Source organism: Sus scrofa, chromosome 2 (assembly GCF_000003025.6).
Source record: "Sus scrofa isolate TJ Tabasco breed Duroc chromosome 2, Sscrofa11.1, whole genome shotgun sequence".
In the NCBI taxonomy this organism is placed as follows: Eukaryota; Metazoa; Chordata; class Mammalia; order Artiodactyla; family Suidae; genus Sus; species Sus scrofa.
In genome coordinates, this window is record NC_010444.4 from 15503869 (window position 1) to 15517087 (window position 13219).

The following is a 13219-nucleotide window of genomic DNA, read 5'->3' on the forward strand; positions in this document are numbered from 1 at the left end:
GCTGGAGAGCGATCCCATGCCTCCGCAGCGACCACAGAGTCACTGCAGTTAGATTTTTTTTTTTTGTCTTTTTTTTTTTTTTTTTTTTTAGCTATTTCTTGGGCCGTTCCCGCGGCACATGGAGGTTCCCAGGCTAGGGGTCCAATTGGAGCTGCAGCCACCGGCCTACACCAGAGCCACAGCAACATGGGATCCGAGCCGCATCTGCAACCTACACCACAGCTCACGGCAACGGCAACGCTGGATCGTTAACCCACTGAGCAAGGGCAGGGACCGAACCCGCAACCTCATGGTTCCTAGTCGGATTCGTTAACCACTGCGCCACGACGGGAACTCCTGCAGTTAGATTTTTAACCCACTGTGTCAGAGCAGGAACTCCAACATTTGATATTTTAGAAATAAAGAGGTTTTCATCATCTGATCATACATACCCACTGCAATTCCCTGATTCCTAAAATGTGAACTTTTTAAAAGCAGGGATTTTCTGGAAGTTCCCTTGTGGCCCAGTGGGTTAAGGATGGGGTGTTGCTGCAGCTGTGGCACAGGTCATGACTGTGGCTTGGGTTTGATCCTTGGCCCAAGAACTTCCACATGCCAGGGGTGCAGCCAAAAATAAAGTAAAATAAAAAGCAGGGATCCCCCCATCTCTGATTATCAGATCACAAACTTCATAAGAGCAAGAATTTCTAACTCACTCACTGCTTGACCCCTATAGCTGATGCGTAATTTTATTGAATGGATGACTATACCTAGACTATGAAGACAAGACTACAGTAAATTCACAGAAAAACATAAAAGGTGAAAGAAAAAAAAAAAAAAAAAGGAAAGGAAAAAAGGAGGGGAGGGATAAAATTGGAAATATTTTAGCTTCTGGAACTCATTTTTGACTCTTCTCTCCCACACCCTATACTCAATCAATCAGCAAGTCCTGTCAAACCAACTCCTTAAACAGTTTTTTATCTCCATGGCCACTTCCTGTTTGATGGCAATTGTCTCCTCTCTGGTCTCTGGTTTCAGTCTTACTGCCTGCCTTCCACTCTTTTCTATGATTGTGCCAATGTCATATGAAAAAATACCACACAAATTGATAAGATTCTACTGACTGTGGGATAAACTCTTTGGAGCACGCAAAGCCCTTTGTTATCTGGGGTAGCACCCATTCAGTCAGTCCAGCAGAGCTGGTAAGAATGTGGCCTTTGTGAAGACTTATGTTTGAACATAAGCTGTGCTACTTATTAACTATATGGCCTAACCTCTTTCTCACTTTCTTCACATATAAAATAGGATAAAAATCACACCAGCTCATGTTTGTTGTATGGACTAAATAAATGAGTACATGTATAGCATTTTGCTTGGTGGCTGGCACAAAATAAGCATTTAGCATCATTTTCTGTTGCCACATGGTATTTCTTACTATTTCTCAAAGGAACCATGTTGTTTCACGTCATCATACTTTCAAAAAATCTTGTTTTTTCTTTTTAGAATGTACTCCTCCTTTGCTTAACAGCTTTCTACTATTCCCAGAGCCACTCTAATTGTCTTTACTTCTTTATAGCCTTCCTCACCTTCTGCAGGAGGAACTATTTCTTCCCTTGTGCTATCAATAAATCTTATACATGGCTTTACTAATCACATATACTCTATGGAAACCACTTCTAGGTTACTGTTTCTTTTCCTAGAATGTGAGCTCCTTGAAGGCAAGCACTGGCATTAACGTATTTGTATTTTCAGCATCATAACCATTTGATGAAGAACACATTGAAAACATAATACTGTCTCTAGTCAACTCTCTGGGTTCCTTGGCATTGGCTTTGTCATTTACTAGTTGTGTGACCTAGACCAGTTATTCGTCTCTTTTTTTTTTTTTTTTTCAGTTATTTAAGTTTCTAAATCTCAGTTTCATTTTTTGTGCAAAGGAGATAATAAAAGCATCTACCTAATACGAAGGACTGCTGTGAAGAAAAATGAGATAATTTACATAGGAAACACTTAATAAATATTAACTGCTATTATTATCATTATTTTCATTTCTGATATTATATGTCTATGTCTAGAAATTTCATTTGGATATTTCTAATATCTTCCATTTATCTCCTATTCACATTTTCCTTTACATACTTGAGCATATTTATATTACCGAAAATAACTGTTTAAAGATCCTTATTAGCTAATTCCCTCATCTCTGTCATTTCTTATTTTGTTTATTTGCTGTTAAATTGATCTTTTTCTTCTTGATTCAGTTTTGGCAGTCTGTATGTCTCTAGAAAGTTGTGCATTTTTTCTAGGTTGTCAAATTTGTTAGCATATAATTGTTCATAGTATTCTCTTGTTTTTTTTGTAATTCTGCAGTATCCGTTGAGATTTCTCCTTTTTCATCTCTGTTATTTCTGAGTCAGTGTTTCAGAAGCATTGAAAATTGATTGATTTTTTTTCTTCTGGTCATATCTTCCTGCTTCCTAATTTTCAGTCTCTCTTTCCTTTCTTTCCTTTCTTTCTTTCTTTCTTTCTTTCTTTCTTTCTTTCTTTCTTTCTTTCTTTCTTTCTTTCTTTCTTTCTTTCTCTCTCTCTTTCTTTCTTCCCTGCTTCCTAATTTTCAGTCTCTCTTTCCTTCTTTCTTTTCTTCCTTTCTTCCTTTCTTTCTTTTTTTGAGGGCCACATCTGCAGAATATGGAGGTTTCCAGGCTAGGGGTCTAATTGGAGCTATAGCTGCCAGCCTACGCCACAGCCACAGCAACGCCAGATCTGAGCCATGTCTGCGACCTACACCACAGCTCACGGCAATGCTGGATCCTTAACCCACTGAACGAGGGCAGGGATCGAACCTGAAACCTCATGGTTCCTCATCGGATTTGTTTCTGCTGCACCACGACGGGAACTCCTGCTTCCTAATTTTCAGTTGGATGCCAGATTTTGTGAATTTTATGTTACTGAGTGTTGGATTTTGTCGAATTTCTTTAGGAGTACCAATTTTGTTCTGGTATGCAGTTACCTGCAGATCAGTCTGTCTTAAGCTGCTGAGGACTCTATCCAATGCCCTGTGTATTTTGAGGTTTCTCCACTCCAGCTGGTAGAACTGTGAACTCGCCCTGTGAACACTCCAGGAATTGTCTGGCCTACTCTTTCCTGGCGGTTCTTTTTCCAACCCACACATGTGCAGAGTTCGTAGCCAAAGACTCAAATACCTCCTTGTAGTTCTCCTGAGCTAAGTCAACAACACCCTTCTCTCTAGTACTTGGCCCTGCAAATACTGGCCACCCTGGCCTCCCTAAACCCCAGTTTCTGCCTCCTCAACTCAGGAAGACTGCCAAGCTCTTTCATGATCTCCCTGTACTGTCACTTTGGCAACTGCCTCTCAGGGACAGGGTTCCACATTACTGTTGGTCCAACGTCTGAAACAGTTGTTTCAGATACTTTGTCTGATATTCTAGTTGTTTACAGCAGGAGGACAATTCCCTTGGTGGGTACTTCTTCATAGGCAGAAGACATACCTTTCATTATTTTATTAAATGGAATATACATATTCATTGGAAATAGCACAAAGTTTAAAACTAAATTCATAAATTGTGAAAATAGACTGTGGACAAAAGCTCTTTTGAGCCAATATCCCTGAAGAGAAGTAAAGATTTACTTCAAGGGAATTTCAATCTTTGCCAGACTTGGAAAATTTAGATTAATTTTTCTGTACTGAAAGAAATACAAAAGTGAGAAGTTGAATTTTAAAGGCTTATTACATGTGAATAGATCTTTTTGCTTCCAAGAGTCTAAAGTCACTTTAATCTTCTTGAGGTTATTTGAAATTGAGACATAAGGAAATCAGCATCATTCAATACTCAGTCATGCAAAATGACACTGCATCTCTGTGCTTGCTAGAAACTGGAATAAACTATTTCTTGCCAGAAGGGATCAGGTCCTTAGTTTTCTACAGGTGGCCTTACTTTTAGACATGTTATATTGGAACTCTGCTCTTCTTTTGCGACCTCCCAGAAGAGTTAGTTTCCTCTTGATAATGCTAAAATATGTACATGATGTTCTAAGGAAGCTATCTGTAGGAGAACAATATAACGGCAGCTCCACTGAGTAGAGTCTGGTACTTGGCATTCTAACTGAGAAAATGAGGCTTAATAAATACTTTCCTTTGGAGCCTTGCCTCTGAGTGTTTTTGCTCATTCTGGATTAAAATTGGGGACTGACACATTCTGGGACAGAGAGATGGTCTAATGTTTCCTGGAAGAAACTAAGAATATATTAAAACTATTTAACAAAAGATTTTAGGATCACCTAGATACAAATGTTGCATCTGGTCTTAAGAAATCAGAGACTGATTAAGAAGCATTATAATAAGTATCCAGCATAAAAATCTAGATCCTGTCCATGGCACAGGAGAGACAGGGAAAACTTGGAGCTGCTTCTTCTCAGCAGCTGGATGAATCACTGGCAGCTGCTATAAGAGAGATAAAGAAAACCACATCTGCTTAGAGTCGGCTGCTATATGGATCCCTTATGATAGTAAATAAATTATTGAAGAGGCCCCACTTCTAAGTCGGGAAAAGAATTAAGGATATCTGAAGACTGTTTTCCATAGTTATCTCCATGTGGTATTTCACAGAAAGCAGCTCTAGCTGTATGCACAATCCTTCAATACAGCAAATATCAATAAGTATTTGCTGACTGATAAAGGGACAGAGAAAGGATTAGGAAAGATAGGTTCTGATGAAATAGTACAAAATTCACCTATACATTCACAGATCCCAGTTTTGTTTATGTGGAGACCAATGAAATTGTTTTTCTGAGCTAGTTCACTTAAAATTGAGTTCATATTAATTTTCACATGCTAGTCATATATTTTGTAAGGAAGATGATGCTGTTATTCTCAGTACAGCTGCACAATAGTGTAACTGAGATAAATGCTCCCCAGAATTACACACCAATGATAGAAATAGTATATTAGTAAATCTGGGTTCTATTTCCAACTTTGCTACCAATCCACTGTGCGATCCTTCTGCAAGTTACACAATTTCATTATTTATAAGATGGGTGCAACAATACTTACCTTATTTCTTACAATAGCGAAATGATCTAATAAGAAACCAGGTAGAAGGAGTTTTAGCTAAGAAGTTTCAGTAGCTGTATATAAAGTAGCAGTAGCATCAATTATAGAAGGGTGGGGATCTTGCAAATTCAATGAAAGCAGGGAGCATATCCATTCACTTACTATAACATTAGCACCAGCACACAGCAAACCTACCAGAAATATCTGTTGTGTGAATGAGGAAATAGCTTAGGCTTCCCCTACTTTAAGTTAGGATTTTATAAAAACTGTCTGAAAGGTATTTAATATTTATTTGGAAAACCACAAAATATGAAAGTGGGTATAAGAACAGGACCTTGAAAACAGATGTGAGCAAAGACAGTCTAGATCGGAAAATTCTGGAACAATTTAATCTATTTTAGTATTCTGAATATCAGAATCTAGTGCCATTTTTAAAAAATAATCTCTCAATAGGGTCTTTTACTCTTCATCTCACCAAAATAAAATCTCAATAGACACTTTTGATCAGTGTTTTTCTTAATATTTTCCTTTTTATAATCAAGATGTTGAACCAACAATATGCAAACTGATCCTCAGTTTCATTTATTATAAAACTGGAATTATAGTATCTACCACAGGGATGTTGTGACTATTAATTGCATTACTACACATAAAGTGCTTAGAACCACACATGGATCTTAATAAGTATTATCAGGAATACTGATGGTAGTATCTCTCACGCAAGACAGACCGCTCTTTGAAAGTAAGGTCTTCCTAGAGCCTTGAACAGCATGCACTCAAATAGTATTTATATTGAGTAAAAGAAAGAAGTTTGGAATGAATAAAGGAAGTCAAGAAACAAATTTGGGAAGACTTACCACCATTTTTGCCCACAGTTCGGAAGCATCTCCAAAAGGCCCGTAAGAATGATGCCCTATTGTGAGGGGTGGCTTGGATGAAGCTGAATTCCCGAAAGAGAATGTGAGTTCCCTGACATACACTGTTGAAACTGCAAAGAAAAAAATCAAGAAATAATCATTAGATGGATAGTTATAGAAAGCTGGGATTAGAATAAAAAAATCAAGAATATACAGAACCACCATCCAAAAGGAGAAAAGTCTTAGATAAAGTCCAATTCCTATGAGGAATTCTCTTCACATAACTATATCCCTTTGAAAACTCTTGGAATCCAATTCCTCTGAGTGTTTCCCACTATATATATAAAACTTCCTTAGTTTTATATATACACACACACACACAAACACACACACACACACACTAAGGAAGTTTTAACCAGTTACTAGAGCATCACATATAGAGGGAAATTTTTGTCTTTAGCTGTTTGACACTGGCACTTATATCTTTTCGGAGAATATTTCTCCCTCTAACCTATTTGGAGTTAAAGTTCCTTAAAGATACTCTTTGTATTCTAGCTGCCTTAAGAACAACATTGCTTATGGAGACATAATTGGATTGTCTGTTCCAGTTTGAGGGTAGTGTTGTATACCTCTCTGACAGTAACTTTAGAGGAAAATCCATGTGCCAAAAGATATTAAAGGTTCCAGACAGACACTAAAGGCAAATAAGAAAAACACGGGTATTGCTGAGGGGGAGGGAGAGGGATAAACTGGGAGTTTGGAGTTAGTAGATGCAAATGATTGCATTTAGAGTGGTAGGCAATGAGATCCTGCTGTATAGCACAGGGAGCTGTATCTGGTCACTTGTAATAGAACATGATGGAGGATGATGTGAGAAAAAGAATGTATATGTATGTACACATGACTGTATATATATATATATATATATATATATATATATATATATATATACACATATGACTGGGTCACTTTGCTGTACAGCAAAAATTGACAGAACATTTTGTAAATCAACTATAATATAAAAAATAAAAATCTTACAAAAAAAAAGAAAAGTGAAAAACAAGGGTAGAAAGTGGCCCCTGAATGAAAATATCAAGCAAAGCCCTAGGGCCCAAGTGAGTCATTGTTTAAGTTGGGCTGGGGAAGGGGAAAAAATATACTCCATTGCCTTTGGGTTCTTCTGCCAAAGAAAGAAAGGCTGTAGAGCCTGTTGTAATCTAAAAATGGAAAATCCACCAAAGAATAGGCAATTATCCAGTAAATCATCACTACCAAAGGCAGACTTCTGGTTCCAGAAAACTCCTAGAGTCCCTGACAAGTAAATCATGAGTGGAAAGTATGTTAATCTTTGTGGAGAAGCAGACATTAAACTGAAGATGGAAAGCAAGAGAGGGAAAGTGATAATTCCAAATGCCACTTTTTATTTGTTTACCATTTAAAGAGGGAAAAAATTCTGAACCTCTGAACTGAACAGGAAAAAATTTCAGGAGCCATCTAATCCATTTTCCTTTTCCCTGACCAAGTTCAGAGGGAAGTGTCTAACCCGCCTTTAACACAGCATATATTATCATTTATGATAAAATTAGCCTCTTGCTGTTAATACTAACAATGTTTGTATAAAAAAGCAAATTATATACCCTTCTTCCACCATGGAAAACTAGCAAAGAAGTCCAATTTTGTTTTTGCTTTGGTCGTGCCCAAGGCATGCAGAAGTTCCCAACCCAGGGGTAGAGTCACAGCAGTAACCTGCCGCCATGGCAGTGACAATGCTGGATCCTTAACCCGATGCGCTACCAGGCAACTCCAAAATCTACTTCTAAGACACTATGAGGAAGTATGAGGACATATCTGGGAAAGAATTAGGTTAGAAGAGAGATTTTTAAAAAGCAAGGAAAGTGTTAACCATGTAGTTTGCAGTGCTGTTGTCTTAAGTACAGGAAAATGAAAAATAAAGCAAATGAGCTGTTACAGGTAAATGGAGCAGGCTACATTTATAGCAAATGAAGTCTAAAATGATAACATTCTAGCCTAAATTTATGAAGCTACTCAGCAAAGAATTAGTCCCAAAATGTGCTTTATACCCTCCAAGGGAAAAAAATTGGTGTCTAGGTCATGGTTTGGGCTGTAAAGGAATTAATACTAGTAAAATTATATCTGCAGTGTAGCTTTTTAAAATATCTTTTATTAAACTAGGGAATGATTTATACATTGGAGAATCTAGTTGAGCCTCACTGTACATATAAGTAAGAATATACACAAAAATTTATAAAATAGGAATTTTATACAACAAACTAATAGGATAAAGGCATATAATATTGAATATAAAAAGATTTTTTTCTTTTTATAGCCACACCTGCCGTGTATGGAAGTTCCCAGGCTAGGGGTCAAATTGGAGCTGCAGCTGCAGGCCTGTGCCACAGCCACAACAATGCTGGATCCAAGCCGCATCTGCAACCTATGTCACAGCTTGTGGCAACGTCAGATCCTTAACCCACTGAGTGAGGCTGGGGATTGAACTTATATCCTCATGGACACTATGTTAGGTTCTTAACCTGATGAGCCACAATAGGAAATCCTGAATATAAGATTTATAATTGTATTTACACTACTGCCTTTAGATAATTCATACCAATAAAATTCACATTTAATTAAAAATAAAATAATTAGAAGCGTCCGATTAGGGTGGCAGCTGTTCAGTATGGAGATCATAATCACTCTCTTAAAGAATTAACAGACTATCTTAATGTAACTAGTGAAATTCTTCCAGATAAGATGGCTGCAAGGAAAGAGCAGAAAATGCAAAATTATTCAAAGCTTTACTCTCTTAGACCTGAAATATCTTTTTCCTACCTCCATCTCTTAAAGTTCTATTCAGTCTTTGGAGCTCCCATCGTGGCTCGGCAATAATGAACCCGACTAGTATCCATTAGGATGCAGGTTTGATCTCTGGCCTCACTCAGTGGGTTGAGGATCCGGTGTTTGCCATGAGCTGTGGTGTAGGTTGCAGATGCGGCTGGGATCCCAAGTTTCTGTGGCTGCGGTGTATGTTGGCAGCTGTAGCTCCGATTTGACCCCTAGCCTGGGAATTTCCATATGCCACGAGTGAGGCCCTAAAAAGACAAAATAAATAAATAAAATATTAAATAAATAAAATAAAGAAATATTCTATCCAATCTTTTAGGACCATCTCAAATACCATGTACTGCAGGAGTCTTTTCCTGATTCCATCTGCCATAGCCAATTCCCATGATACCTCACTTACAACTTTCTAATAGTACTCCCAATTTTCTGGCTTATTTTAGACTCACTGGGCTTATTTTCTCTATTAGACTCTATAAGCAATTGGGTTGTACCATCTTTTATATTATCTTATCTAAAACATAGTAGATACTGCTTATCTAAAACATAGTAGATACTGCTCCATAAATATCTGTGGGAGTTGATTTAGAAAGAAGAAAAAGAGATGAGTAATACCAGGTAGAAAGTATCAGGATTTACAAGTGATACTCAAAGTCTATATTTTATGACCTTTTGAAAAGTCCAGGACTTGGGTCTGATATTAGTATTGTAATAGCGCAATCTTTCTTTGATTACCATTTGCTTGGCATATCTTTATGCTTTAAATTTCAATCTTTTTGGAATTTTGTCTTGAATATTTCTCTTTAGTATATAGCTGGATTTTCTTTTTTACCCAAGCTTACATTCTCTGTATTTTAGTAAGCTTTTTATTTATTTATTTATTTTTATTTTTTTATTTTTTGTCTTTTTGCTATTTCTTGGGCTGCTCCTACGGCATATGGAGATTCCCAGGCTAGGGGTCGAATCGGAGCTGTAGCCACCAGCCTACGCCAGAGCCACAGCAACTCTGGATCCGAGCCGCGTCTGCAACCTACACCACAGCTCACGGCAACGCCGGATCCTTTAACCCACTGAGCAAGGCCAGGGATCGAACCCGCAAGCTCATGGTTCCTAGTCGGATTCGTTAACCACTGCGCCACGACGGGAACTCCAGCTCTTTATATATTTAATTAACTTCTGCCATCTTATTTTGACTTTTTTTTCTTTTCCTATTTTTTAGTATGTTGATACAGTTTTTGAAAACTATTCCCCTCTCATTTGTTTGGAAGCTATGACAGACTCTATAATCCTTTAGTATTTCTCTTAAATGTAACATACGTATTCAGCTACATATTTTTTTCTTTTTCTTTTTTTTCTTTTCTTTTCATTTTTAAAATCTTCTTAGGGCCTCGCTTGTGGCTTATGGAAGTTCCCAGGCTATTGGTTGGATTGGAGCTGTAGCCGCTGGCCTACACCAGAGCTCACAGCAAAGCCAGATCTCTGACCCACTGGGCAAGGCCAGGGATTGAACCCACATCCTCATGGATGCTAGTCAGATTCGCTTCTGCTAAGCCACGATGGGAACTCCTCTTTTCTTTTTTTAAATTAAAGTATAGTTGATTTACAATATACTTTATAGTTGATTTACAGTTCCTTCAATTTCCGCTGTGCATCAAAATATAGTTGATTTATAGTTCCTTCAATTTCCGCTGTGTATCAAAATGACCCAGCCACCCATATACACCCATTTTTTTTCTTTTTCCATCAAGTTCTTACCCAAGAGACTAGATACAGTCCCTGTGCTATACAGAAGGGCCCATGATGCAAAAATCCTCAACAAAACATTAGCAAACTGCATACAAATATATATTAAAAAGATTATACACTATGATCAAGTAGGATTTATCCTAGGGATCCAAGGATTCTTCAATATATTCAAATCTATCAATGTGATACACCACATCAACAAACTGAAAAATAAAATCCATATGATCATCTTAATAGATGCAGAAAAAGCCTTTGACAAAATCCAACACCAGTTTCTTTTTTTTTTTTTGTCTTTTGTCTTTTGTTGTTGTTGTTGTTGTTGTTATTGCTGCTATTTCTTAGGCCGCTCCCGCGGCATATGGAGGTTCCCAAGGCTAGGGGTCCAATCGGAGCTGCAGCCGCCAGCCTACGCCAGAGCCACAGCAACGCAGGATCCGAGCCGTGTCTGCAACCTACACCACAGCTCACGGCAACGCCGGATCGTTAACCCACTGAGCAAGGGCAGGGATCGAACCCGAAACCTCATGGTTCCTAGTCGGACTCGTTAACCACTGCGCCACAACGGGAACTCCCCAACACCAGTTTCTGATAAAAACTCTCCAGAGAGTAGACATGGGGGGAACTTCCTCAATATAATAAAAGCCATTTATGACAAACCCACAGCTAACATCATTCTCAATGGTGGAAAAACTTCAAGCATTTTCGCTAAGATCAGGAACAAGACAAGGATATCCACATGTTATTCAACATAGTTCTGGAAGTCCTAGCCATGGCAATCAGAGAAGAAAAAGAAATAACAGGAATCCAAATTGGAAAAGAAGTAAAACTATTACTGTTTGCCGATGACATGATACTTACTATACCTAGAAAATCCTAAAGACACTACCAGGAAACTGTTAGAATTCATCAATGAATTTGGTATAGTTGCAGGATACAAAGTCATACACAGAAATTGACTACATTTCTTTTTTTTCTTTTTTTATTCCTCAATGAATTTTATTACATTTATAGTTTTACAATGATCATCACAACCAAATTTCATAGCATTTCCATCCTAAATCCTCAGTGGACCTCTCCACCCCACAACCTGTCTCATTTGGAAACCATAAGTTTTTCAAAGTCTGTGAGTCAGTATCTGTTCTGCACAGTTCACTGTGTCCTTTTCTTAAATTCCACATGTAAATGATAGCATATGATGTTGGTGTCTCATTGGCTGACTGACTTTATTTAGCATAATAATTTCTAGGTCCATACACATTACTTCAAAAGCCATTATTTCTTTCCTTTTAATGGCTGTATAGTATTCCACTGTGTATATGTACCACATTTTCTTTATCCACTTCTCTATTGATAGGCATTTAAATTGTTTCCATGCCTTGGCTATGTATATAGTGCAGCAATGAACACTGGAGTACATGTGTCTTTTTGAGTCATTGTTTTCTCTAGATAGATGCCCAGGAATGGGATTGCTGGATCAAATGAGAAATTCACTACATTTCTATATACTAAAAATGAAAGATCAGAAAGAGAAATTAGGGAAACCATACCATTTACTATCACATCAAAAAGAATAAAATACCTAGGAATAAACCTACCTAAAGAGACAAAAGACCTATACTCTGAAAACTATAAGGTGTTGATGAAAGAAATCAAAGATGACACAGACAAATGGAAAGATATACCATGCTCTTGGCATAGAAGAATCAATATAGTCATAATGACAATACTACCTAAGGCAATCTACAGATTCAATGCAATCCCTATCAAATTACCAATGACATTCTTTAACGAACTAGAACAAAACATTTTATTTATTTATTTTTAATTACTCAATGAATTTACTACATTTATAGTTGTAAAATGATCATCACAATCCAGTTTTACAGGATTTCCATACCGTAACCCCAGTGTATCCCCCTACCCCCCAAACTGTCTCCTTTGGAAACCATAGGGTTTTCAAAGTCTGTGAGTCAGTATCTGTTCTGCAAAGAAGTTCAGTCTGTCCTTTTTTCCAGATTCCATATGTCAGTGAAAGCATTTGATACTGGTGTCTCATTGTATGGCTGATTTCACTTAGCATGATAATTTCTAGGTCCATCCATGTTGTTAAAAATGCTGGTACTTCGTTCCTTTTAATGGCTGAGTAATATTCCGTTGTGTATATATACCACATCTTACTGATCCACTCCTCTGTCGATGGACATATAGGTTGTTTCCATGTCTTGGCTATTGTATACAGTGCTGCAATGAACACTGGAGTACATGTGTCTTTTCAAGTCATGGTTTTCTCTGGACAGATACCCAGGAGTGGGATTGCTGGGTCCAATGGTAGTTCTATTTTTAGTTTTCTGAGGAATCTCCATATTGTTTTCCACAGTGGTTGCACCAATTTACAATTCCACCAACAGTGTAATAGGGTTCCTTTTTCTCCACACTGTCTCCAGCACTTACTCTTTGTAGACTTTTTAATGATGGCCATTCTGGCTGGTATAAGGTGGTACCTCATAGTGATTATGATTTGTATTTCTCTAATAATGAGTGATGTTGAACATCTTTTAATGTGTTTTTTTGGCCATCTATATGTCTTCTTTGGAGAATTGTCTGTTTAGACCTTCTGCCCATTTTTTGATGGGGTTGTTTGTTTTTTTGGTATGGAGCTGCAGAAGGTGTTTATAAATTTTGGAGATTAATCCCTTGCCAGTTGATT

General features: G+C 37.6%; 1 protein-coding gene across 3 annotated transcripts in view; it reads right to left on the bottom strand.

Annotated features, from left to right (window-relative positions):
- The window catches only part of C2H11orf49 (chromosome 2 open reading frame, human C11orf49), a 205477-nt gene that overhangs the window by 102719 nt on the left and 89539 nt on the right, over positions 1-13219 (bottom strand). For all 3 annotated transcript variants that reach the window (NM_001244835.1, XM_005660916.3, XM_013994338.2), the window contains 1 exon segment: positions 5908-6038. In NM_001244835.1, the coding sequence (NP_001231764.1) occupies positions 5908-6038 (131 nt within the window).